At 44.9% G+C, this 23,056-nt stretch overlaps 1 protein-coding gene across 1 annotated transcript; it reads left to right on the forward strand.

The window, feature by feature from the left end:
* The first annotated feature begins 2,703 nt into the window (after positions 1-2,703).
* On the forward strand, positions 2,704-21,302 carry cplx3 (complexin 3). Its single transcript, XM_033014788.1, has 3 exons — positions 2,704-2,965; positions 16,438-16,525; positions 20,897-21,302. Exons 1-3 carry the CDS (start codon positions 2,805-2,807, stop codon positions 21,119-21,121), a joined length of 474 nt encoding a protein of 157 aa, XP_032870679.1. The 5' UTR covers positions 2,704-2,804; the 3' UTR covers positions 21,122-21,302.
* Positions 21,303-23,056: the final 1,754 nt, after the last annotated feature.

Consider the following 23,056-nt stretch of genomic DNA (forward strand, 5'->3'; position numbering starts at 1 on the left):
TTGTGGCTAAAGGAATCAGGGGGTATGGAGAGAAGGCAGGTACGGGATACTGAGTTGGATGATCAGCCATGATCATATTGAATGGCAGTGCTGGCTCGAAGGGCCGAATGGCCTCTACTCCTGCACCTATTGTCTATGTTTCTATGTAGTGATGCATATTGATTTTCTTTTTAAAATATTATTACCACGATAGAGCATCATTTAAAATTTAGTTTCAATTTTATGTTCCTTAAGTTACTCAAAATTCTTGAATAAATCTTGGTCCAATAATGATGAGTGAATGGCTTAGTGTTGACAAAGTAATCATGCCTTGGGGATGTATTCGAGAGAGAGCTCGATTTAGCCCTTAGGGCTAACGGAATCAAGGGAAGTGTGGAGAAAGCAGGAACGGGGTACTGATTTAGGATGATCAGCCGAATGGCCTACTCCTGCAGCTATTTTCTACGTTTCCATTTGCTGTCTAATGCGGTAACTGTGGCTTGTGATTGTAAACTATTCAGCCTGAAGAAGGGTTTTGGCCTGAAACGTTGCCTATTTCCTTCGCTCCACAGATGCTGCTGCACCCGCTGAGTTTCTCCAGCGTTTTTACCCACCTTCGATTTTCCAGCATCTGCAGTTCCTTCTTAAACATTGTAAACAATCTAATTTCCGAGTTTTCAGCCCCAAATATTGTTCAATACTCCATGTATGGCTGGATGTGTCAATGGGAATGTGGTGAGAATAAAATGGGATTAGTGTAAGGTGGAACTGCGGTTGCTGGTTTAATCTGGAGACAGACACAAAATGCTGGAGTGACTCAGCGGGTCAGGCAGCATCTCAGGAGAAAAGGGATAGGTGACGTTTCGGGTCGAGACCCTTCGGGGATTCGTTTAGATACGTATGAATGTGCTTGATGGGCCGAATGGCCTGTTTCCGTGTTATATGCAGTGTGTAACCTAGTGCCATCCGCCAGTTCTGTACACAGAGAGTATTGTTGGCAGCTCAGGATTCGGATGAAATCCCACGACTTCGAGGCAGATTACAAGTAATGTTGAGATTAGTAAATACTCCTTGTGTTCAGACGTGCCCGTTTATCCGAAAGGCAAATCTGACGGAATCGTACAGCACAGGACCAGGCCCTTCGGCCCACAATTTCTGTGCCAAACATAAGGCCAAGATAAGCTAATGGAGACCTGGAGTGATACAGTGTGGAAACAGGCCCTTCAGCCCAACTTGCCCACACCGGCCAACATGTCCCAGCTACACTAGTCCCACCTGCCCGCGTTTGGTCCATATCCCTCCAAACCCGTCCTATCCATAATCTCGCCCGCTGACACACGATCCATATTTAATTAATACAAATAACACATCGATAATTATTTCAAGAAAGTACATAGTTCCATGTAAGCAGGATAGGATTTGTCTACGAGTGTAGGAAGGAACTGCAGATGCTGGTTTAAACCGAAGATAGACACAAAATGCTGGAGTAACACAGCGGGTCAGGCAGCATCTCTGGAGAGAAGGAACGGGTGATGTTGCTCTGTTTGCTTTGTTGTTAACCACTTCCCTCTGGAAGGCGACTCCGGACTGTCAAAGCTGCCACAGCCAGACATAAAAACAGTTTTTATCCACGAGTAGTTGCTCTACTCAACAGCCAAAAATCTGTAGCCTCCCTTTGATCTGGTATTTTGTTGGTTCACATGCTTGATCAATGGTGTTTTATCATTAATGTCTTATTATTATTCATGTTTAGTGTTTTCTGAGATTCGTAACTGTCACTGTATGTCATGTTGTTACTTGTGGGCGGAGCACCAAGGCAAATTCCTTGTATGTGAATACTTGTCCAATAAACTTACTTACTTACTGTTAACTTGATCTATTCGACATTTTCCTTGATCTCCATTCCCTTTGCCCTGTTTTCACACCTTTCACTTCCCCATATATGTTTCTCCCTCTCCCCTGACATCAGTCTGAAGAAGAGTCTCGACCCGAAACGCCACCGGCTCATTCTCTCCAGAGATGCTGCCTGACCCGCTGAGATAACTCCAGCATTTTGTGTCTATCTTAAGTTTTGTCCAAGACTGGATCGTGTGTTTTAGCACATATCCACAGAGATCTGAAATAAAAAAACTAGGATTAAAACAAAAACAAACCAGACAGCATCTGGTGAGAGTGTTAACGTTTCATGGCAACAGCCTTTCGCCAGGAAAGTTGAATGAAAACGAGTTGTGGAGGCGGTGGTGTTGATGATGAGCGAGAGGGGAGATGTGAACTGGTGGAATATGAAGATATTTAATGTGGAATTGGAATGAGGATACAAGGAGATGGGGACAAAGGCAGAGTTACAAATTGGACACAAAATGCTGGAGTAACTTGGTGGGACAGGCAACATCCCTGGCGAGAAGGAATGGGTGACGTTTCGGGTCGAGACCCTTCTCCAGTCTCGACCCAATACATCACCCAATTTTCTCCAGAGGTGCTGACTGTCCCGCTGAGTTACTCCAGCTTTTTGTGTCTATCTTCGGTTTAAACTAACGTCTGCAGTTCCTGCAAGCACAAGTATTCTCAGGCATCTGATTCACTGTTTGTTTCCTCCCGGTAGCGCGAACCTCGTGCCCAAGTCGTCAGCAGATGTACTCGAGTTTCATTAGTGGGAAGTGGGAAGATTTCTAGGCTGCTGGAGTGGGCGGGGAGGCTGTTGGCTGTGTTACTCCTGTCCATTCAGCGTGGAGAGCTGTCCACATAACGTGGTGCTGAAACCCCTCTCCCCGACCCACTCAACGCTGCCTCTCGCTCCTGAATTCCGCAGCCAGCAACTTCCAGCCATGGCTTTCATGGTGAAGTCTATGGTCGGGGGCCAGTTGAAGAACTTGACCGGTGGACTGGGAGGCGAGGAGAAGGGAGAAGGGGAGAAATCGGACGCCGCAGCTCAAGGGATGACGAGAGAGGAGTTTGAAGAATATGAGAGTCAGCTGTTGGAAGAAAAGTAAGTGAATTCTTTCCAGGAATGTGTTAAAACGTGTTTCCTCTCAGACCCTAGACGGAGATACATTAGTGGAGGAACTCAGCGAGTCAGGGGGCATCTGCGGAGAGAATGGATAGAACTCGAGTCTGAAGGAGAGTTCCGACCCGAAACATGTCTGTCCATTCCCACCACAGATGCTGCCTGACCCGCTGAGTTCCTCCATCAGTGTGTGTAAATGAACTGTATTCCGGACTGAAGCGAAGAGCGTTTGCTCTCAGACCTTAAGGCTGAGATACAGAAGCTAACATTTTAAATATCTAACCTACTGGCAGGACCTTCAGGATAAAAATAACTCTTAAAGGTAAACTATTTTTAGTTGTATTAATCTCAACGCAGCTCATGCCAATCTAGTCGTAGAATACTCTGCTCTCTTTCCTCAAATACCACACTGTTCACAAACCTTAAGAGATTATCAATCATCTATAATCCTGTTGAATAATGGACACCTCATTAATTATCTGTCACTCCATGCTTGAGTCACACACACTCGACAATCTAGGTGGCTGAGGGGTGATCTTATAGAACGTATATCATTATAAAGGGGGATAGTTATGATGAGTACACAGGGAAGGGTGGTCATGAGCGAGAGTTTAATGATACACAGTTTAAGGATAAGAGGGAAGTCTTTTAGGACCGAGATGAGAAAATCATTTTTTACACAGAGAGTGGTGAATCTGTGGAATTCTCTGCCACAGAAGGTAGTTGAGGCCACAGTTCATTGGCTGGATATAAGAGGGAGTTAGATGTGGCCCTTGTGGCTAAAGAGATCATGGGGTATGGAGAGAAGGCAGGTATGGGATATTGATTTGGATGATCAGCCATGATCATATTGAATGGCGGTGCAGGCTCGAAGGGCCGAATGGCCTACTCCTGCACCTATTTTCTATGTTTCTATGTTTCTATGAGAGGACATAGGTTTAATGTCAGAAGGGAAAGATTTAATAGGGATAACCTTGATGTAGAGAGTGGTGGGTATATGGAATGAGCTGCTAGAGAGAGTAGTTGAGGCAGGCAATATAGAACAATATTTTAAAGACATTTAGTTATTTACATGGAGAGGGAAGGATTAGATGGATATGGGCTGAATGCGGGCAAATGGTTCTAACTCAGATGGGGGATCTTAGTCGGCATGGAAGGTCATGTTTCCATGATGTATATCCCTGATCTAAGTGAAATTAAATAGAAAATCGTGTCCGCAAAATGGGAAATATATTGAAACACTCGAGGACTTTGAGTTTGCGGTCAAAGGTGTTCGAAACATTGCACTGGTGTTGTTTCAAGGCTTTCTCGCTCCATATCTCATCAAGAGAGAAGTTGGCAAAAACATCACGAGAGGGAATCATAGGACTGGAGTTGATACAAACCTCGCTGATCTCATTGTGGTCGGCAGGATTGGGAGGGGAGGAAACGACATTCTCCTAACACCATGTTTTCTCCAGAGGGGCTGGAGAGATAATGGAGCGATCTCTTGAGCGATATAATAATCTGCCACTACAGGGTGGTCGAGGAAAGAGTTTGATGGAGATTCTACAACTAGGGGGTAGAACTCACAGGGTAAGAGCTAGGGCAATGGGAAGTTCCATAGTCAGGATGCTTGGCCTTTGAGTGTACAACACAAGGGTCATAAAATGATAGGAGCAGAATTAGACCATTTGGCCCATCATGTCTACTCCACCATTCAATCAAGGCTGGTCTATCTCTCCGTACTAACCCTCCCTCTAACCCTCCCTCTCCTGCCTTCTCCCCATAACATCTGACACCCGCACTGAGATATTTTTTTAACTGTAGCGGTGATGTAATGTTGACTCCAGATGTTGGATCTGCCACAACCTTGTCCAATGGTTCTGCTAGAATCGAGGGGCTGAATGGCCGCTGACTCCAGGACTCTTTGAAAGATTTGAAGCGGGCATTCCTCTTGCAGACCTCAAATTATTTCTCTATCAATGCAAGTTTCTTCAAATGTCCCATCGATCATGGAGCTGTACAGCATGGAAACAGGCCCTTCTACCCGCCTTGTCCATGCTGACCAAGTTTGGCATACTGGGCTCGTCCCACCTGCCTGCATTTGACTCATAGACCCACTTCCTCTCCATATACCTGTTCAAATGCTCTCCAAAGAATTTCCAGATCTTAACAACCCATTGGTGCGAAGAAACCCTTTTAACTTTCCCTTAAATTCCTTCACCCAATATTTGATGCCTCTGTCCTTTAATTCCCACCACTTGCCCGGGGAAGCGATTTCTCCCCCTGTCATCCATCAAAGCACCTCAGGACGTGGAAGACCTCTCTGACTGCCCGCCTCTGCTTTAAGAAGAGAGACCATCTTCAGCACATCCCTGAATCTTTTTCCCACCTCCACACCCTCTCCCAAATGTGTGGTTCCTTTCCGCAAATCAAAGCCCGTCTGTCCTAAATTGACACTGTTACTATGTTAATTTCCGTCATAATTTCTGAATTTGAACTCTCAATGTTATTAACACCTGGTCCTGAGACGAGATTAGTCATCGCTCACGTCTCCCAGCCGCTGAAATCTCCGAAGTAGCAAAGCTCATTCCATCACTGCTCGACACCCGGAAGTGTGTGGCCTCTCGCCAAAGCTTGGATGACGCTTTTAAATGCCTCTCCTGTACGTATTTGATTAAAATAACCTATGCTTTATTTCTGGTACAAAACATCGACACATCAGTGCACGAAACAGTTTGCACACGCTATGATTTTGATTGCACGAACCCTGAGAATATAACCTAATAAATATTCCCCAGAATCATCGACAGTAATATTAAGATTGCCTCTCTGGCTGTTGATGCTTGACCTTGTAATGTCACCCTCTCTGTGACTTTATTTACTCACCCATGAAATTGAAAATAAATTTTCTACGGGTTAGATGCATCAAACCTTCAAACATGCTGTATACAATCTATTCAATGCCTGGACAATACGAAGCACAGGAGAAGGGGAATGTCTTCAACAATCTCTGATCCATTTATTCTGTTTAAAAATATTGAGCTCTCGTTTGATTTTATTATCTGGGGATGGGAATTAACAAATAGTCTTCTTAATGACTGTACATGTAATCCCTTAGATTAACATCAGCACTGTGGATCAACAATGAAATCCATAAAAAATATGATCAGCAATAAATCCATCAAAAAATATGATCAGCCAACACTTCCTCCCATGTGTGTGTTAACCCAGCTGATGTCATGATGTCAAACTAAACTGATCTCATCTTCCTGCACGTGATCCATATTCCTCCATTCATGTGCATATCTACAAGCTTAAAGCCACTATCCTACCTGACTCCACCACCCAGTGTGTTCCACCTACACCCCACTTCTGTGTTAAAAAAAAAACTTGCCCTCCACTTACAGTCATACAGCGTGGAAACAGGTCCTTCGGCCCAACTTGCCCACATCAACCATCTATACCAGTCCATCCTGCCTGTGTTTGGCCCATATCCATCTAAATCTATCCTATCCATGTACCTGTCTAAATGTTCATTTAATGTTGCAACAGTTCCTGCCTCAACTATTTCCCTTGCCCACTAATTCCATATACATACCGCCCTTTGCATGATAAAGTTACTACTCAGCTTCTATTAAATCTCCCCCCCCCCCCCTCACCTTAAACCCACGTCCTCTGGTTCTCGATTCCAAACTCCTTTAAACTCCCCCCCCCCTCTGACCTTGAAACAATGTCCTCTCATGTCTTTGACATTTCCATCCTGGGGAAGGCTCCGAATGTCTACCCTATCTAAGCCTCTCATAATTGTATATACTCCCATTAACCTCCAGCATTCTAAAGAAAGCATTCAAAGTCCGTCCAATCTCTAACCTTCAACCTCAAATATCCTCCAACATAAACAAACCTCTTCTGCACCCTCTCCAGCCCCACGTTTATTTCAATCCTGCGTAATTGTGCTGCAATATTAACTGGAACAGAATAGAAACATAGAAAATAGGTGCAGGAGGAGGCCATTCAGCCCTTCGAGCCAGCACCGCCATTCATTGCGATCATGGCTGATCGTCCCCAATCAATAACCCGTGCCTGCCTTCTCCCCATATCCCTTGATTCCACTAGCCCCTAGAGCTCTATCTAACTCTCTTAAATCCATCCAGTGATTTGACCTCCACTGCCCTCTGTGGCAGGGAATTCCACAAATTCACAACTCTCTGGGTGAAAATTTTTTTCTCACCTCAGTCTTAAATGGCCTCCCCTTTATTCTAAGGCTGTGGCCCCTGGTTCTGGACTCGCCCAACATTGGGAACATTTTTCCTGCATCTAGCTTGTCCAGTCCTTTTATAATTTTATATGTTTCTATAAGATCCCACCTCATCCTTCTAAACTCCAGTGAATACAAGCCCAGTCTTTTCAATCTTTCCTCATATGACAGTCCCGCCATCCCAGGGATCAATCTGGTGAACCTACGCTGCGCTGCCTCAATCACAAGGATGTCCTTCCTCAAATTAGGAGACCAAAACTGTACGCAATACTCCAGATGTGGTCTCACCACAGCCCTATACAACTGCAGAAGAACCTCACCACTATACTATACATTCATAATTGAATGTTTGGTGTTGGGGATCTGTCCCTGGGATAAGGGGGGAGGTTGAGGGTGGTGGGGAGGGGGGGGGGATCTTTTCTGCCTTGAAAAGATCCATTGACTCCACAGCTTTCTGTGGCAATGAATTCCACATTCACCACCCTCCAACTAAAAATGGGAATTCAACATTCCCTAGTTAGGAAAGACATCAGGATATCTAGTACTTCACCCGCTGAGTTTCTCCAGCATTTTTGTCTAACTTCGATTTTCCAGCATCTGCAGTTCCCTCTTAAACCTGGGTCATGATCTGGTCAGTTTGGACCCTCTATGAGAATTGCCTAATCCAGTTGATATTTTAAAGAATAACGTCACCTCTTTCTTTGTATTTGTATTTTAAATGCATTAAAAACATTTTGTGTAAGCTAATTAGGCCCCACATCGCCCCCCCCCCCCCCCCACCCCTCCCCCATTTACGATTACTAGCATTAAAGGACATTATCCTAATATCAATGCTTAATAGTGGATAATGCTGTTTAAAATATTTACTTCAATTCTGGGGATTGGGGCATTCCGTTGAAATTCCTCTCTGCCTTTCTAAATAACCAGCCTTAACACCTTTCTAACAAATGAAATAAATTAAAACCTATAGTTGTGTATAAAATGGTTAACTTTTTGACCTTCCTAAGTTTATTAGAAGCAAATAAATGGTGTGAACCTATGCATATGATCGTTTGGCTGAACACCTCCGCTCAGTCCGCCTAAACCTACCCGATCTCCCGGTTGCTAAGCACTTTAACTCCCCCTCCTGTTCCCACACTGACCTTTCTGTCCTGGGCCTCCTCCACTGTCAGAGTGAGGCCCAACGCAAATTGGAGGAACAGCACCTCATATTTCGCTTAGGCAGCTTACACCCCAGCGGTATGAATATTGACTTCTCTAACTTCAAGTAACCCTTGCTTTCCCACTCTCTCCATCCCTCATGGCATCTGCCTGCTCATGATCCATATTCCTCCATTCATGTGCATATCTACAAGCTTAAAGCCACTATCCTACCTGCCTCCACCACCCGCCCTGGCAGTGTGTTCCACGTACACACATACATATATATATACATATACTTACACACACACAAACCAAAGATCTCGGAAAAAACCCACAAGGTCACGGGGAGAATGTACAAACTCCGTACAGACAGCACCCGTAGTCGGGATCGAACCCGCGTCTCTGGCGCTGTGAGGCAGCAACTCTACCGCTGCGCCACCGTGCCGACCTTAAAACTAACGACACTACTACAGACTAAGAACAGTAACAAATCAACAGCATGTTGAACTGCAGAAAAATGTTCCATTGCTCAAATATTAGGACAAAAAAAGAGAAAAAGATTCTTAAAAACGGCTATTAGTCAAAAACATTTGTTTCAATGTCAACATTAGACAATAGACAATAGACAATAGGTGCAGGAGTAGGCCCTTCGGCCCTTCGTGCCAACACTACCATTCAATGTGATCATGGCTGATCATCCCCAATCAGTACCCCGTTCCTGCCTTCTCCCCATATCCCCTGACTCCGCTATCTTTAAGAGCTCTATCTAGCATTAATTAGCATTGTTTTGTAAGCTGTTGAATTCTTAAACTCTTATGCTTTGGTTGGCTGTAAAAATTGTCATAGATGGATTAGATCTAACTCTGAATGGTAGCTTAACTTTTATGGGTTTAAAGATTGAAGAAATTGCGTGGAAAAAGCATCAAGGAAGTATTTAATTTCAAGGAGTGGAGTAGATGTGCGATAGAATTGAATGCCAGCCTTTCATTTTACAAGGTAGACAAAAATGCTGGAGAAACTCAGCGGGTGAGGCAGCATCTATGGAGCGAAGGAAATAGGTGACGTTTCGGGTCGAGACCCTTCTTCAGACATTTCATTTTTACAACCTGGTTTCCACTTGCTTTGGGAAATTGTACGCAGTTCACTGTGCGGTTCAAGGTTTAGTGGCGCAACGATAGTGTTGCCGACTTACAGTGCCAGAGACCCGGGTTCGATCCTGACTACGTGTGCTGAGTGTGTGGAGTTTGCACGTTCTCCCTGTAACCGTGTGGGTTTTCTCCGGGTGCTCCGGGTTCCTCCCACATTCAAAACACTAGCAGGTTTGTAGGTTAATTGGCTTCTGTAAAATTTTCCCTGGTGTGTAGGATAGAACGAGTGTCGGCGTGGGCCGAAGGGCCTGTTTCCACCCTGTGTATGTCTAAACTCTTCGATGGGGCTTATCTTTGTTTAAAATGCTCTATGAAGGTGGTTCTCACTGGCATTACACATTCTGAAAAGGCACTTTGTAAAACCTGTCCCTAAATGCCAGAAACATTGCAATAGCCCAGCTTCCTATTTTTGCACCTGATCTTTACTGCCCACAAGGGTTAAGGTCACAATATGTGAGATACAGAGATGATTAGCTGGAGAGAGAACAACTTTCATTTCAGCGCTGAATGTCAAGGGCTTTCTGTTTTGAAGCGGTCACAAATGGGAACATGTTACTCAATGTTACCGAAATGTTCTGAAATGCCATGCATGGATTTATTCAATGCCTGCATGTGTAATGTCAACTGATTTAACTGGAGATGGATGATCCATTGTGTTTTCTCACTGAGCTGTGATGGGATTAATAATTCTTAAAAGAGCACATTGTGTTGCAAACAAAAGATAATTATTGCAAACTTCATAATTAAATGTGGGTTCAGCCTAGTTTAAAGAAGAAAGATCATCTGTTTAACCTTATCTCTTTGTCAGTCTTGGCAGTTCAGGTGAGTCCCAGTTTAAGGATGGCCTTCGTATGGAAACCAAACTTCAATGTACAGATAGAGAAATACACTGTGGAAACAGGCCCTTTGGCCCAACTTATCCACACTGGCCAACAAGTCCCAGCTACATTAGTCCCACCCAAAGATCATAGAGCAGAGTTCCGCTCTATGATCTTTGGTCCCACCTGCCCGCGTTTGGTCCATATCCCTCCAAACCTGTCCTATCCATGTACCTGTTCAAGAAGGAACTGCAGATGCTGGAAGATCGAAGGTACACAAAAATGCTGGAGAAACTCAGCGGGTGCAGCAGCATCTATGGAGCGAAGGAAATAGGCAACGTTTCGTCCCGAAACCCTTCGGGTTTCGACCCGAAACGTTGCCTATTTCCTTTGGGTTTCGACCCGAAACGTTGCCTATTTCCTTCGCTCCATAGATGCTGCTGCACCCGCTGAGTTTCTCCAGCATTTTTGTGTACCTATCCATGTACCTGTCCAACTGTTTCTTAAACGTTGGGATAGCCCCTCCCTCAACTTCCCCCTCTGGCAGCTCGTTCCATACCCCCACCATCTTCCTGGAACCCCACCCAGATTTCACTAGTACTTTGACAAGGAACTGCAGGCGCTGGTTTCCAAAACACGACACAAAGTTGTGGTGAATCTGTGGGATTATTTGCCACCAAAGGCTGTGGAGGCCAAGTCTATGGATATTTTTAAGGCAGAGATAGATAGATTCTTGATTGGCATGGGTGTCAGGGGTTATGGGGAGACTGGTGCTTGAAGAGAGAGATAGATCAGCCATGGTTGAATGGCAGCGTAGACTAGATGGGCCGAATGGCCTAATTCTGCACCTATCACTTATGACGTTAAGTGCAGGAGGAACTCATTGGGTTAGGGAGCACCTCTGGAAGGCATGGATAGACATTGATTCAGATTGGGACCCTTCTTCAGACTGGAGTAATGAGGAAGAGTTTCAGGGGTGACAAAGCCTGGCAGGTGATCGGTGGATACAGGTGAGGGAAGTTTGAATAGCAGGTGAATGGAGTAAGTGACAAAGGCCGGAAGTTCAATAGAGGACTCATCTGGTACTATGGCAAGGTGGGTACCTGCAGATGCTGGTTTATGAAACAAGACACAAAGTGCTGGAGGAACTCAGCCGGTCAGGCGGTAACTCTGGAGAACATAGATGGGTGACGTTTTTCGAGTCTGAAGAAGAGTCCCGACCCTGCCCATGTTATCCAGAGACGCTGACTGACCCGCTGAGTTACTCCAGCACTTCAGTGTCTCGGTACTGTGGCAGACCCCGTTAATTAAACTAAACGTAGCCCTGGGTTAGAACAATAAGCTGCAGTCTATCAAGAGACGGGACTTGAAATAAGAACAATAGTAGCCAAAGTCAAACCTTCCACAGACCTGACGTAATGACACAATAGAATTTTTATAAAAAATAATATGTGGTTTAAGCTGGCTTTTCCCCCACCCCTGTGCCCAGAATATGCCTTTGCAAATTACTACAATTAATAAAAGTAAATATCACTTTTCTGCATTTGAGACTACCTTGTCAGCAACCCAGCCAAATCACTTTCAAAGTCTTACTTTACTTCACTTTACTTCAAGCAAGCAGGAGAGAACTTTATGTGTAGGAAGGAACTGCAGATGCTGGTTTATACCGAAGGTAGAGACAAAATGCTGGAGTAACTCAGCGGGACAGGCAGCATTGCTGGAGAGAAGGAATGGGTGACGTTTTGGGTCGAGACTCTTCCTCGGACTGGAGTGTGAAGAAGGGTCTCGACCTGAAACGTCACCCATTCCTTCTCTCCAGAGATGCTGCCTGTCCCGCTGAGTTACACCAGCACTTTGTGTCTATCTTCGGTTTAAACCCACATCTGCAGTTCCAGCCTATCTATTATGTTGGGGTTGGACTTACTGAAGGGATCCAGAAATGAAAAATAAATCTAAATCCATATTAAAAACTATTCTCATGGAGTGACATTGGAATCCTTTCAACTATCTTTAATTGGACCTTAAGTTATCAGACTTCAATATTATACCTTTCACTAAGTTGCACTCTTTACCCTTCATCTATGCACTGTGGATGCCTTGATTATATTCATGTACAGTATATTCTTTGACTGGATAACACGCAAAGAAAAGCTTTCCACTGTACTTCAGTACACGTGACAATAATAAACTGTAAGATAGTTGGAAAAAAATATTTGGTAGCTCCTCATTCATATTTATCAGGTGAAAAAGTTCATGAGAAGTTCATATTTTGGTCAGTTCAATCATGCATTTGTCTCTGTACATACACACAGGTTGATGGATAGTCCACACATCTGTGATCTCTCTGTGTCTATGGAGTGACTGATGGCTTTGTATGTATAGCTCATTCATAATGGAGAGAATGTCAGCATTGGGTTCAGCAGCTTTGACCCCATCTCATATCAGAAACCCAAATGACCCCGACAATATCGCTTACGGATTTGTGTCTAACTTCAGGGGAGAAACCTACTGTATGTGTTTAAGGGGGAAAAATAGAGGGGAAGTCATTTATCAAATCATCTATTGGTGCAAGCATGTTCTAGCTCGCACCCTTGTTAATCCGTAAAGGGCCTGTCCCACGAGCATGCGACTCCATGCGGCAAGCGCGACCTAACGTGGTCGCTTGAGCCGTACGGCCTCGCGGGGCCGGTCCCACTTCGATCGCTGGAGCCGTATGGAGTTGTGCGGAGCTGGCTCCGAAAAACTGACCGTGTACAAAAATTCAGCGCGGCAACGGCCTGCCGGCACGCAGCCACCTTGACGCCGTACGCATCGCCTCGATGGGCGTACGCAGCATCTTGACGCCGTACGTCACGCGCGAACTTCCCGTGGACTTCGCTCGAACTTCACGTCACTCACTCGACCTCCGCGCAGCCCCTGCTTCCGGTTTGGTCGTGCTCGCCGCACGCAGGTCGCGTGCTGGTGGGACAGGCCCTTTAGAGATAGAAACATCGAAAATATTGTCGACGTTGCCTGTAGACATTGTCTATCTTTGCTAGAATCCGCACATTCTCAGTCACTTTCACAAAGTCATCCACAGAGATCCACATTGACTGATCGATAAAGCAAATGTAGAGGTGGCAGGTTCCTCAACATTTAGAAGGGAAAGTCTGAGTAATGTCTTCAGGAAAGCTCATTGGAACATACATCATTTTTAGCTTGCAGAAATGAAAACAAAATTACAGGTATTAAAATACCTTGATTTTTTGAACTACTGCAGGGAAGATAAAGTTGTTATTGTGAATCTGAAACACACTTGCCCCTAACTTTTCACATGGACACATTAGGGCCACATAGTGGCACAGCGGTAGAGTTGCTGCCTTACAGCGCCAGAGTCCCAGGTTCGATCCCGACTACGGGTGCTGTCTGTACGGAGTTTGTACCTTCTCCCCGTGACCTGCGTGGGTTTTCTCCGAGATCTTCGGTTACCTCCCACACTCCAAAGACGTGCAGGTTTGTAGGTTAATTGGCTTGGTTTAAATGTGAATTATCCCTAGTGTTAGTGTGCGGGGAACGCTGGTCGGTGCGGACTCGGTGGGCCGAAGGGCCTGTTTCCGCGCTGTATCTCTAAACTAAACTAAACTGAACAATTGTTTTCATGTTTCTTAAGAACACAATTATCTCACCACAGCAGAACTACCAATACTTTCAAAAGGTTTGTCTCCTTCTGATAATTGGTCTGCTATTATAACGTTATATTATAATTTATTATATTATAATATTAGAATTATCAAATTACAATAATTAATTTATTAGAATAATTGAAAACATATACCTCCAGATTCAGGAATGGTTTCTTCCCAGCTGTTACTAGGCAACTGAATGGTCCTGTCATCAGCCAGAGTGCGTTCCTGACCTCCCATCTACCTCATTGGAGACCTTTGATCTATCTTCATTGCCGTTAATATTATCGCTTTGCACTAAACGTTGTACTCTTTGAGTGGTGAATCTGTGGAATTCTCTGCCACAGAAGGTAATTGAGGCCACAGTTCATTGGCTATATTTAAGAGGGAGTTAGATGTGGCCCTTGTGGCTAAAGGGATCAGGGGGTATGGAGAGAAGGCAGGTACAGGATACTGAGTTGGATGATCAGCCATGATCATATTGAATGGCGGTGCAGGCTCGAAGGGCCGAATGGCCTACTCCTGCACTTATTTTCTATGTTTATCTTTGCACTATGCGCGGAGTGTTTGAATGTAATCATGTGTAGTCTTTTCCTGGACTGGATAGCACGCAAACGAAAGGTTGTCACTGGACCTTGGTGCACATGATCATGCTGAACTATAAACTAAACCAAACTAAACCAAACCACCAAACCTCGTGTAGCAATCCTCGTGGATTGCCTGAAACATAATGATATTGTGTTACATCTCATCTGACCTGTGTCAATAGACAATAGACAACAGGTGCAGGAGTAGGCCATTCGGCCCTTCGAGCCAGCACCGCCATTCAATGTGATCATGGCTGATCATCCCCAATCAGTACCCCGTTCCTGCCTTCTCCCCATATCCCCTGACTCCGCTATCTTTAAGAGCCCTATCTAGCTCTCTCTTGAAAGCATCCAGAGAACCTGCCTCCACCGCCCTCTGAGGCAGAGAATTCCACAGACTCACCACTCTCTGTGAGAAAAAGTGTTTCCTCGTCTCCGTTCTAAATGGCTCACTCCTTATTCTTAAACTGTGTCTTTACGATACTTCTCATATACATCCAGATTCACATATTTGTGGTTGCAGCACCTAAACTGTGGAACAGCATCCCGCTCCTCATCAGAACTGCCCCCACCATCGACTCCTTTAAGTCTCGACTCAAAACCTGTTTCTACTCCCTAGCGTTTTTGAGCCCCTCTGAGGAGGCGCTGTAAACAGTTTATGTATGTATTGTTAGGTCTGTCTACCCTTGTATGTAGCACATTAGTACCTGCACTGATGTGAAGACACTTTGGTCAACGTGAGTGGTTTTTAGATGTGCTCTAAAAATAAATGTATTATACACCTATGTAAGGGAGCAACTGCAAAGGCAGATCTCGGTCAAAATAACAACTGATTTCAAGCTCCAAGGGGTCACTTTTCATATTTTTGTGAAAAATTCATGCATATCAGTAACAAGGCTGTAGAGTCGATACCTAAAACACCCAAATCCGACCTCTTGATTTTTTGTGTAACTGACTCTAACCCCGACCCCGACCCCCAAGGTATAATAATTCTAAATCTGCTCTGATGACACTACACAAGATGGCATTTCATAAGAACTACATGAATCATCAGACTACCTTTGAAACACATGTCCTTAAAGTTTTGAGTCTAATGATTGTAGCTATGCTATTGTGGCTTTTATTCTTGAATTAAAAAAACCATAATTCATTATGCTAAGAGGAAAAGAAAAATACATATAGGTCTATGACAAAATTAAAATCCCATTGAATTAAATAAAAATTCTCATTCTCTCGGGTGGAAATTCTTCCCAATTCTAAAAAGTGGGATTCTTCCCAATTGAAGTAGACAATAGGCAATAGACAATAGGTGCAGGAGTAAGCCAGAATGACTCTTAAAATGAGAGAAAGCATTGAATAACTTAGTACTCCTTTCCTTGGAAAAGAGGGATAATTAAACATGTTTAAGAAGGAACTGCAGATGCTGGAAAATCGAAGGTAGACAAAAATGCTGGAGAAACTCAGCGGGTGCAGCAGCATCTATGGAGCGAAGGAAATAGGCAACGTTTCGGGCCGAAACCCTTCTTCAGACCTGACAAACAATACAATACAATACAATACAATTTATTGTCATTTGAGCCTCAGTGAGGCTCAAACGAAATTCTGTTTCCACAGCCATACAAACAAAGACAATTTCCTAGACATACACACAATTTAATTCACACAAACATCCATCACAGTGACCCACTGTGATGGAAGGCAAAGTCTTTTCTCTCCCCTGCTCTCCACTTCTCTCCCGATATTTGTAGCGCAGAAACTGGCTGTTTGACCCAACACTGCTGGTTTCTGTGTAGGGCCGAACGGTCAATGCTGGTATAACGAGCACCCCCTGAATCATCCCCCTTTGGTTACAGGATGGAGCGTGATGCCAACTTTGCTCAGAAGAAGGCGGAGCGGGCAACATTGAGGACGCACCTACGAGGCAAGTATCGGCTCCCGAAGGTAGGCTCTCTCTCTCTCTCTCCACCTTGATTCTAATAATAGCAAAGAAACATAGAAAATAGGTGCAGGAGGAGGCCATTCGGCCCTTTGAGCCAACACCGCCATTCATTGTGATCATGGCTGATCGTCCCCAATCAAGTTCGAATCAAGGGGAAAATTCGGGAGAATCCGTGGTAACTCGGGAAGGTGGGACAGGGGCTTTACAGGCACAAAGTCATGCAGGTCTGTAGGTTAATTGGCTCCTGTAAATTGCCCCAGGTTTGTAGAATGTTAAAGTGGGACAATACGGAACTAGTGTGTACAAGTGATTGTTGGGCGGCGTGGTCTCGATGGGCCGAAGGGCCTGTTTCTTCGCTGTATCTCTAAACTAAACACACTAGGTGCAACAACAATAATAAATATACATTAAATGATCCGTTGTTTCAAGTAAACCAGACCACGATAGTGCAAAAATTAAAGTACGGCGAGCAGTGCAAATTAGTGCAAATTAGTGCAAATTAGAGCAAATTAGTGCAAATTAGTGCAAAGTCCATAGTAGTTTGGTGCTAATGTAGTGTTATGGTTTGTGTTTAGTTTACAGCGCGGAAACAGGCCCTTCGGCCCACCAAGTCCATGCCGACCAGCGATCCCCGCACATTAACACTACCCTACACACACACACTAGGGACAATTTACACATACACCAAGCCAACTAGCCTACAAACCTGTGCGGCTTTTGGAGTGTGGGGGAAACCGAAGATCGCGGAAAAGGGTCACGGGGAGAACGTGCAAACTCCGTACAGACAGCGTCCGGAGTCGGGATCAAACCCGGGTCTCTGTCGCTGCAAGCGCTGTAAAGGCAGCAACTCTACCGCTGCGCCACCGTGACATTGTTGTTCAAAATTATCCAATATGTTTCATTGGCTTCATCTAGTGTATGACAACATTAGCCACCTTCTGGAGGCAATGCTTCCTGTAGATCCCTGTGGTTTATACTCTCTAGAATTTAGGAGATTGAGGGGGGATCTTATAGAAACTTACAAAATTCTTAAGGGGTTGGACAGGCTAGATGCAGGAAGATTGCTCCCGATGTTGGGGAAGTCCAGGACAAGGGGTCACAGCTTAAGGATAAGGGGGAAATCCTTTAAAACCGAGATGAGAAGAACTTTTTTCACACAGAGAGTGGTGAATCTCTGGAACTCCCTGCCACAGAGGGTAGTCGAGGCCAGTTCATTGGCTATATTTAAGAGGGAGTTAGATGTGGCCCTTGTGGCTAAGGGGATCAGAGGGTATGGAGAGAAGGCAGGTACGGGATACTGAGTTGGATGATCAGCCATGATCATATTGAATGGCGGTGCAGGCTCGAAGGGCCGAATGGCCTACTCCTGCACCTAATTTCTATGTTTCTATGTTTCTATCCCTTCAAAGGTGAGAAGGTCCGTGGCCTTGTCGGACCAGGCAAGTGGTCAAAGACAATTAGTAAAATTAGTCCTTTGCTGTTGCTTTATATAGAAAGGTTCATTGTTTCAAAATTATCCAATATGTTTCATTGGCTTCATCTAGTGCTATTAATTTCAAGATGATTTCTTGATTAGTGCGGGGGTCAGATGGGATGGGGAGAAGGCAGGAGAATGGGTTCAAGAGGCTGATGGTTGATGTGAAGAAGCCCAGGTTCCCAGGCTCCTGTACACCTTCTTCCCAATGGTAGCTTAGTTTAGAGGGACGCAAATTGCTGGAATAACTCAGCGGGCCAGGCAGCATCTCTGGAGAAAAAGGATGGGTGACTTGACAGACTCCAAAAGAATGGTTCTAACCCAAAATGTAACCCATCTCTTTTCTCTAGAGATGCTGCCAGAGCCACATTTTGTGCCTAAAGTCCAAGTAAAGAGAGTTCATGAGGTAGACGGCACTCTATCTGATGAGAGGACCATTTAGTTGCCTTGGAAGAAACTACTCCTGAATCTGGAGGTGTGCGTTTTCAAACTTCTGTACCTCACGCCTCTTGGGAGAGAGGGGGAAAGAGAGTGGTGTAGGTGTTTGGGTCTCGACGTGAAACGTCACCCATTCCTTCTCTCCAAAGATGCTGCCTGTCCCGCTGAGTTACTCCAGCTTTTTGTGTCTATCTTAGGTGTATGACAACATTAGCCACCTTCTGGAGGCAAAGCTTCCTGTAGATCCCTTCAAAGGTGAGAAGGTCCGTGGCCTTGTCGGACCAGGCAAGTGGTGAAAGACAATTAGTAAAATTAGCCCTTTGCTGTTGCTTTATATAGAAAGGTTCATTGTTTCAAAATTATCCAATATGTTTCATTGGCTTCATCTAGTGCTATTAATTTCAAGATGATTTCTTGATTAGTGCGGGGGTCAGATGGGATGGGGAGAAGGCAGGAGAATGGGATTCGGCGGGAGAAATAGATCAGCTATGATTGAATGGCGGAGTAGACTTGATGGGCCGAATGGCCTAATTCTACTCCTATTCCTGATGACAGAGTTCCAGCAAGAAGTAGAATGAAATCTCATTGGCAATAATGTAATAATTAGACAGGTAGAGCCACGAGGGCGAAGGAAATCACGACAAGGGATTAAAAAAAGATAGGTTTAATGATGCACTTAATTGGTCTGTGTGGTTAATCTCAGAGCAGTCACAGCAGATGCATCCTGAACTGACTCAATGTAAATCTATCTTTAGACTCACTCTAAACTTACTGGGTGGCACAGTGGCACAGCGGTAGAACTGCTGCCTTACAGCGCCAGAGACCCCGGCTCAATCCTGATCACAGCTGCTGTCTGTACAGAGTTTGCACGTTCTCCCTGTGACATAGAAAAATAGAAAATAGGTGCAGGAGTAGGCCATTCGGCCCTTCGAGCCTGCACCGCCATTCAATATGATCATGGCTGATCATCCAACTCAGTATCCCATCCCTGCCTTCTCTCCATACCCCCTGATCCCTTTAGCCACATCTAACTCCCTCTTAAATATAGCCAATGAACTGTGGCCTCAACTACTATCTGTGGCAGAGAATTCCACAGATTCAACACTCTCTGTGTGAATTTATTTTTTTCTCTTCTCGGTCCTAAAAGACTTCCCCCTTATCCTTAAACTGCGACCCCTTGTCCTGGACTTCCCCAACATCGGGAACAATCTTCCTGCACCTGTACGTCTTTGGAGTGTCGGAGGAAACTGAAGTTCTCGGAGAAAACCCACGCGGTCACGGGGAGAACGTACAAACTCCATACAGACAGCGCCCGTAGTCGGGATCGAACCCGGGTCTCCGGCGCTGCAAGTACTGTGAGGCAGCAACTCTACCGCTGCGCCACCGCACGGCCCTATTAATTCTGACTAGTTCCTCTTGATTAAATTTTACTGATTGTGTGCCTCGTTGTCACCTTCCCCTCAGCTAACAATGAAACGTTCTACGTTTCCCTCAGGATGCTCAATCTTCGGTTCCTCCCACACTCTAAAGGCGTACTGGTTTGAAGGTTCATTGGCTCGGTATAAGTGTCAAATTGTCCCTAGTGTGTGCAGGATAGTGTAAAGGGTCTGTCCCACTTGAGTGTCATTTGCGCGACCCTGCCTACGTCACCACGTACCATGCACGCGTCACGTGCGCGGCACAACACGCGCGTCGTGCGTCTTGGCGCGTAAATTATGTCACGTAATTTATGCGCAAATGACGCCCAAATGGGACAGGCCCTTAAGTGTGCGGAGATCGCTGGCCAGTGCAGACTCGATGGGCCGAAGGGCCTGTTTCGCTAATCTAATGTTTTTGTGTTGAACTTCTTTTTGAATACTATGTTGTATTTTTATTAGTGTGCTGCAAGGACATCAGAATTTCCCCTGAATAAGGGGATTAATAAAGTTTAATCTAATCTAATCTAATCTAAACTAAACTAAAAAGGGTCGGAGTTGCATAGAACGATGACACTTCCTTCAATCGTAGAGACAGTGCTTTAAACAGTTGAATGAGACGGAGGTTTGCCTGGCTCCTGTGTTGATGGATTACTATGGGGGCGTCTGTGAGCTACTGTGATTGAGACTCTAATTAAAAGGTAGTTCGACACCTGCATCGAAAACCATCTCAACCTTGTAATTTGACCTTGAGCGTTAAATAGCCCTGGCGAGGATAGTAATTTACCGGGAATCAATCTACTGTCAGAGCCAAAGGTTTGCTTACATGAACTATTAATATCCAAAACAATTAGTTTCCTGCTCTTCCCACAGCTGCTTATCTGTTTGGAGAATTAGGTTGTGCCTCCTGTAAATCTAACGCACCACGAAGGCAGTGGCTGGCTCGAGGTGGTGTGTCGTGGGCTGACGAGTAATGAATACATTCATTATTGATCTCTTTCCCTCGTCCCCTCACCACCCCTCCCCTCTCCCCTCACCCCCTCCAGAGTGAAATGGATGAGAACCAGATCCAAGTGGCTGGAGGCGACGTGGAACTGCCGAAGGAGTTGGCGAAGATGATCGAACAAGACAACGTGGAAGAGGCGGAGAAGGATTCCCTGATGGGGCAGCTGAGCAACATCCAGAACCTTGATCTGGACAGCTTGAAGGACAAGGCTCAGGCAACCCTGGAAGACTTCAAACAAACGGCAGAGAAATGCTGTGTCATGTGAAAACCACAACAACTGGGACTGATCTTCACCTTTCACCGCAACTTAACACCGCGAAAATGCGAATTTCCCCGCCTCCTTATTAAACACAAACCTGAACGTTAAACTCCTGGTGAAGTCCATATGTTAGTTGGGTTGTCACAGGTCTAAAGCCTTCACTTTGTACAATATATCTGTCAATGAGTGATTCTTGTCGACTCTCATTGGCAATCTGTTCATTGTTGCTTGTGGTATCTTAAGAGATGAGAGTGTGATCCAGACTTGGAATTCTGAACATAACCAAACACTAACTCCTGGGCTGTGGGTTGGATGCCTCTCCCATCCGTTTATACCCGCGATAGAACATTTCAGTAGCAGAAATGGCCATTGTTAAAATAATAGGCGCCTAGTTTATCTTGATCTAGTTTCATTAGTGGAAACCGATGAACTTTAGATGCTGGTTTTGTGCTGGAGTAACTGAGCGGGTCAGGCAGCATCTCTGCATGGGTGATGTTTAAAGAAGGGCCCCGACCCATTCCTGCTCTCCAGAGATGCTGCTTGGCCCACAGGTTGACTCCAGCACTATGTGTCCTTTCTAATTCAATTAGTTGTGTTCCACTATGAACATGTCAACAAACTCACAGCATCATTGGCCTCGGTCATCTTCCCAACCCGTAAACTTAAATAAACCTGATATAACAACAGCTAAGGAAGTAGCCCCAGAAATAGTGGATGCATTAGTGATAATTTTTCAAAACTCTTTAGATTCTGGAGTAGTTCCTGAGGATTGGAGGGTAGCTAATGTAACACCACTTTTTAAAAAGGGAGGGAGAGAGAAAACGAGGAATTACAGACCAGTTAGTCTAACGTCGGTAGTGGGGAAACTGCTAGAGTCAGTTATTAAAGATGGGATAACAGCACATTTGGAAAGTGGTGAAATCATTGGACAAAGTCAGCATGGATTTATGAAGGGTAAATCATGTCTGACGAATCTTATAGAATTTTTCGAGGATGTAACTAGTAGAGTGGATAAGGGAGAACCAGTGGATGTGTTATATCTGGACTTTCAGAAGGCTTTCGACAAGGTCCCACATAAGAGATTAGTATACAAACTTAAAGCATACGGTATTGGGGGTTCAGTATTGATGTGGATAGAGAACTGGCTGGCAGGCAGGAAGCAAAGAGTAGGAGTAAACGGGTCCTTTTCACAATGGCAGGCAGTGACTAGTGGGGTACCATAAGGCTCAGTTCTGGGACCCCAGCTATTTACGATATATATTAATGATTTGGACGAGGGAATTGAATGCAACATCTCCAAGTTTGCGGATGACACGAAGCTGGGGGGCAGTGTTAGCTGTGAGGAGGATGCTAGGAGGCTGCAAGGTGACTTGGATAGGCTGGGTGAGTGGGCAAATGCATGGCAGATGCAGTATAATGTGGATAACTGTGAGGTTATCCACTTTGGTGGCAAAAACAGGAAAGTAGATTATTATCTGAATGGTGGCCGATTAGGAAAGGGGGAGATGCAACGAGACCTGGGTGTCATGGTACACCAGTCATTAAAAGTAGGCATGCAGGTGCAGCAGGCAGTGAAGAAGGCGAATGGTATGTTAGCATTCATAGCAAAAGGATTTGAGTATAGGAGCAGGGAGGTTCTACTGTAGTTGTACAGGGTCTTGGTGAGACCACACCTGGAGTATTGCGTACAGTTTTGGTCTCCTAATCTGAGGAAAGACATTCTTGCCATAGAGGGAGTACAGAGAAGGTTCACCAGACTGATTCCTGGGATGTCAGGACTTTCATATGAAGAAAGACTGAATAGACTCGGTTTGTACTCGCTAGAATTTAGAAGATTGAGGGGGGATCTTATAGAAACGTACAAAATTCTTAAGGGGTTGGACAGGCTAGATGCAGGAAGATTGTTCCCGATGTTGGGGAAGTCCAGAACAAGGGGTCACA

Source organism: Amblyraja radiata, chromosome X (assembly GCF_010909765.2).
Source record: "Amblyraja radiata isolate CabotCenter1 chromosome X, sAmbRad1.1.pri, whole genome shotgun sequence".
Lineage (NCBI taxonomy): Eukaryota > Metazoa > Chordata > Chondrichthyes > Rajiformes > Rajidae > Amblyraja > Amblyraja radiata.

Coding starts and splice junctions, on each gene's coding strand:
- cplx3 (XM_033014788.1), top strand. CDS start 2,805: ATGGCTTTCATGGTGAAGTCTATGGTCGGGGGCCAGTTGAAGAACTTG. Junction 2,966..16,437: donor AGTCAGCTGTTGGAAGAAAA/GTAAGTGAATTC, acceptor CTTTGGTTACAG/GATGGAGCGTGATGCCAACT. Junction 16,526..20,896: donor GCAAGTATCGGCTCCCGAAG/GTAGGCTCTCTC, acceptor CACCCCCTCCAG/AGTGAAATGGATGAGAACCA.